The 4,782-nt window shown below is 41.5% G+C and overlaps 1 protein-coding gene across 1 annotated transcript in view; it reads right to left on the bottom strand.

Moving 5' to 3' along the window:
* Positions 1 to 890, bottom strand: part of LOC104760736 — a 2,899-nt gene extending 2,009 nt beyond the window's left edge. Inside the window, exon 1 of the mRNA XM_010483694.2 lies at positions 22 to 890. Coding sequence (XP_010481996.1) covers positions 22 to 835 — 814 coding nt within the window. The 5' untranslated portion in view covers positions 836 to 890. The remainder of the gene's footprint in view (positions 1 to 21) is intronic.

Raw genomic sequence — 4,782 nt, 5'->3', positions numbered from 1 at the left:
GTCCTCCATTAGAATCTGTACCTATCTCAACACTTTTGGGCAAAGACAAGTGCATCATACAAGAATTGGAATTTTCTAAACCTTGAACAGTTACTTCCTTGGATTTTGAAAGTGTAGAAGACTTACATTGCTTTGGTTCCCTACTTGATTCAAGCGATGATTTTAGACTTTGCTCTTGAACGTTAATCTGTTCAGGGACCTTCTTTGGTTGAGATGTTGACTTAGTCTTCTTCTTTTCAAGTTTAAAGTACTTGGTTAATGCCTCAAGAAGATCTGATTGCGCCTTAGCCTCCACAGATGTTGGTTTTTTCTTTTGGGCTGGTATTTTGACTGGTTTCTTTTCAGGAACTGCTTGGATTGTGACATTGGCTTGGGCAGTATGGTGTAGCGCTTGTGGAGCATACTTGTTCCTTAGAAGCTTCTTAAGATCTCTCCACAATGTGATATTTGGCTCCTTGTAATACCAACGGTCATCAACTTCTTGCAACCACCATTTGTAAGCGTCTCCTGTGAGTTGGGTAAGTGCAAAAGCTAATCTTTCATTTCTTGGGATATCATTGTAGTAGAACCAATCCTCCATGTGTTTCTCCCATTCAAGGTAATCTCCTTTTCCTGCAAATTTATAGAGTTTATGAGCTAAAGAGATTTTAGAATGAACCACAAATTTAGATTTGGGAGTATGAGAGGTTTTCTGTAAGCTGCTCCAGGTTGATCTAGATGTGTCATCTGGTGGCTTGGGTTTAAGATCCTGGTGTTGCCTTCGACGCTGATTTGGTTCTGGGTTGGTTTGATTCAAGTGTAGATCGCCAAGTCTTGCATCAAGTATGGATGTCATAGCTGCGGTGGCAGACTTAAGAATCCTCCTTTCAAGACTGGATGTAGATGACTCTTCCTCTTCCAACGTCACCATGGTACCTGCAAAGAAAACAAACATCCACCAGTAAATAGTTCCAAAAACGCGTAAATGAAAACAGATCTGGGAAAATTATGAAAACGAATCCAAAAATTCTCAAATCAATTTTCAAAAATACTAGACCCGTTCCTGGTTCTAAAACAGTTGAGTTTGTAATTTTTGAACGAGTAAAACATTTTATAAAACTCTCGTAAGATAAACGAAAAATCTGGGAAAAACTGAAAGTGACGATTGGAATTTCAAAACCTGGTTGCAAAGTGGTTGCTCTGATACCACATGATAGACTCCTGGCAAGGAATCTGCTCTCAAGAACACACTTGCAAAATCTTGAAGATAAACAGACGGATTGATGATGATCAATGGATTGAAGATGCAGCGGAATGGAGAGATGAATGGCGATGAAGGTGAAATAGGTGGAATGCAGCGGATTTGAAGGGGAATTGAGATGTACTTCCAAGAGAGGTGAAAGTCTCTTAGACTACAGGCTTGGATATATCTTAGATATGACACACTAAGAAATAAACAAGTTGAGAAGATATTACACACTCCTCAGATCAAACAAGTAGAAAGAAGTTTTTGATTAAAATGTTTGATGGTTTACAAAGAAGAGTTACATTGTCTTTTTATAGGAGAAGGGGTGGACGAGATAGAGGAGAGAAATAAAGGCCTAGGAAATCATGCACGAGCTTTTCTAAGGTCTAGCTCATGCATAATGTCTAGGAAATTACAAAACATTAAATGCAAGTTTGAATAAGAGAAAAGATAGAAAATGGACCAAGACTTTTGTATTTGACCTTGGACCACGACTTGGGCTGGCAAAAAGGGTCTAAAAATGTTACTTAGGCCTCATTAAAAACCTTGTCAAGAAAACCCAATGTGACAAAACTTGACTAAGGGAAAAAGAGCACCAAAGTAACATTTTATCCTTTACCGAGCACCTTGAGCTGTGAGCATGGTGAATGTGGATTGAGTCATGTCTTCTAGCTTCTTGTCCAACTCCTTAATTATTGCATTGATGGCTTGGTTGAACCTCTTAGACCGTGACCTTGTTATAGGACCTGCAGGGACGATCAATGCTTCCGCTGGTACAAGCTGTTTCTCCGGTGCTTCCTCTGGTTCAAGCTGGTCCTTCGGTGCTTCCTCAGGTTCAAGCTGCTCCTCTAATGCTTGCTCGGGTTCAAGCTGGTCCTCACGTTCGTGTGGTTTGGTTGAGCTGGCCATGGTTTCATCAGATGCCTTACATGTCTCAAGAAATTATTTCCTAGACAATGAACCTCTAAGACCTTGTCACCACACTTTCGCACTAGCAACAATCAACCTTGAACACATTACCACACTGTCGCACTAGCAATATGAACAAGCAGGCATTAAGAACGATTCATTATTGTCAGTAGACTTAAACTCATCTAATTTTGTTACTCAGAGTTAAGTAAACCTCTAGCATTGGCTAAATCAAGCATTTTATCTACTCTTTTCGGCCTGTAGCATTTGTAAACGCCCTAGATCTAATCTCAACCTTTCGGTCTGTTGACAGCATTAAGAGCACCAATCTAGAAGGAAATCTATCAATCATTTACAATCAACTAAAGCATCCTAACCGATCAAGAACACAAAATCATCTATCCCATCCCTAGAAACTTTACTACACTACTCGGACATAGAAGCGAATAACAAAGCAATCAAAATGAATGAAAATGACATTGTATTAAAAGATAGAGTAGAGTAGAGAAAGTAAAGGATAGAAATCTAAGAAAACTACAAAATAAAAATGCAAAACAAGAAGAAAAATGTTGAGTCGCTCAGTCCTCTCACATAAGCTCTCGCTCTCTGGTTTGAGGGTCTGCGGCGTGCTCCTTTGAAAGCTAGGGGAAGAGGGGGTTTATATATGGAAACCCATTTGACTTAGCTTCCCAGACTTGCCCGATGATCTACTCGATGGGGTACACGAGGGTGAAGTCGGGTTACTCCTCGGATGGATCTTCAGGTTGCTCTTCATGCTCTTGGATCCTCCTCGATCATGTTGGGGTTCGGACTTGTTCTTGCAGCTCGATGGCTCCTTCGGGTACATGTCGAGTTGTCCTTGTTTTTCCCCATTTTTGGCTCTTTAGCACCTGTTTTCATCCAAAATATGCAAATGCAGAAATGCAACACCCTAAATGCTCTAAAAGTGAATTCCTACAGTAAATGACTTAAAAATGCTAAGTTAGAGGTATGAACAATGCAAAATATGGACAAAAAATGATGCTAAAAACATGTAAATTAGAGAGTTATCAGAAGGTATCTGCGAGAATGGCATGTTGGAAAAGTCGCACTATCAGTTTTGCTGGCAAAGTCACTTTAACGAAGTATGTGCTAGCTTTTATCCTGGTGCATCATATGATTACGTTCAAATTGCCACAAGTAATGCTTGAGAGGTTAGATAAACTTGCTTGTGACTTTCTCTGGGGTTCCTCTACAGAGAAGCGTTCATGATCTGTCTTGGATGGTTGTTACAAGCAATTAGTCCTCTCCACCTGCAGAAGTGTTGAGATAGGGATGTGTGAGGTGGTTTGTAGAGGTCATTCTTGGGTTCTTGGAGATGGGTGCTAGGTGCGCTTCTGTATAGATAATTGGTTATCAGGGAAGCCATTACTGGTTGATCTGACAAGTGCTTTACCAACTAAGATAGTAACTGCTAGGGAGTTATGGAAGGATGGCTCTGGTTGGGACTTTGCGAGAATAGTGCCATTTGTGCCAGAGTATAAACGGTTAGAAATTTCAGCTGTAGCCCTGGATAAATTTATGGGGTCCAAGGATCGTTTGTCTTGGTGAGAAAATTCAGACGGTAAGTTTACGGTGAAGTCAGCATATGCTCTATTGACACACTATTGGCGCTAGAAGGAGGGGCTAGAGTATACTACGTGAGATGACGGGAAACGGAGGTGATACGGCTAACATCGACGCGAATGTTGCTGCTCAGCTTGAAACCCTGACTACCAAGCTGAACGAGGCAGTGCAGAAGATAACACAGATCAAAGCAAGATCTATATTTCGCGACGTGCAAGTGAATCGGATGCAAGACCTTAACTCAACGCCTATAACCAATAATCGAACACCCACAACGGAAGACGGACGACTGGAAACTCCTCGTCAGGAAGAGAACAGCGGAGGGAACCCCGACACAAGGCAGGCACGTGAAAGCCTTATCTGAGAAGAAAATTTGGATCAACAAGGAATTGTCAACACACCGCACATGACAGGAATCGAGCATGGACAATTTGCCCACTTGGAAGCAATGTTCAACAAACATTTTGTAGAGATGAAAGCGTTAATTGAACGACTACCAGGTGTAGCTCAGCCAATCCGGAAGAGCAACTTACACTTGTATGCTGACACACCGTTCTCTGATGAAATCGCACTCACTGAGATGCCAAGAAAATTTGTGCTACCGACAATGAAGATGTATGATGGAACATCCGACCCGGATAACCACATAGCACAATACAAGCAACGAATGTTCACGACGGCCATTCAAAGAGAATATCAAGAAGCTAACATGTGCAAAGGATTTAGCTCAAGCCTTACGGGGGCTACGTTTAAGTGGTTTATCAACTTGCCAAATGGCTCAATAAATTTCTTTGCATCATTGACAGACCTTTTCGTTGAACAACTCGCAAGCAGCAGGAACCTCGAAAAGACAGTGGATGACCTTTACGAGGTAAGACAGAAGAGAGACGAGTCGTTACGTGCCTACGTGGGACGATTCAACAAGGAGAAGGTGTCGATACCAAGTTGCAACATGTCTACTGCCATATCAGCATTCAAGAGAGGTTTACTCCCAGATGGCAACTTTGTACAAGGAGCTAACCAAGTATCAATGTAGAACGATG

The sequence above is a fragment of the Camelina sativa genome, chromosome 18 (genome assembly GCF_000633955.1).
Source record: "Camelina sativa cultivar DH55 chromosome 18, Cs, whole genome shotgun sequence".
Lineage (NCBI taxonomy): Eukaryota > Viridiplantae > Streptophyta > Magnoliopsida > Brassicales > Brassicaceae > Camelina > Camelina sativa.
The sequence above is the reverse complement of the archived record's forward strand: the minus strand, read 5'-3'. Positions and strand labels throughout refer to the sequence as shown.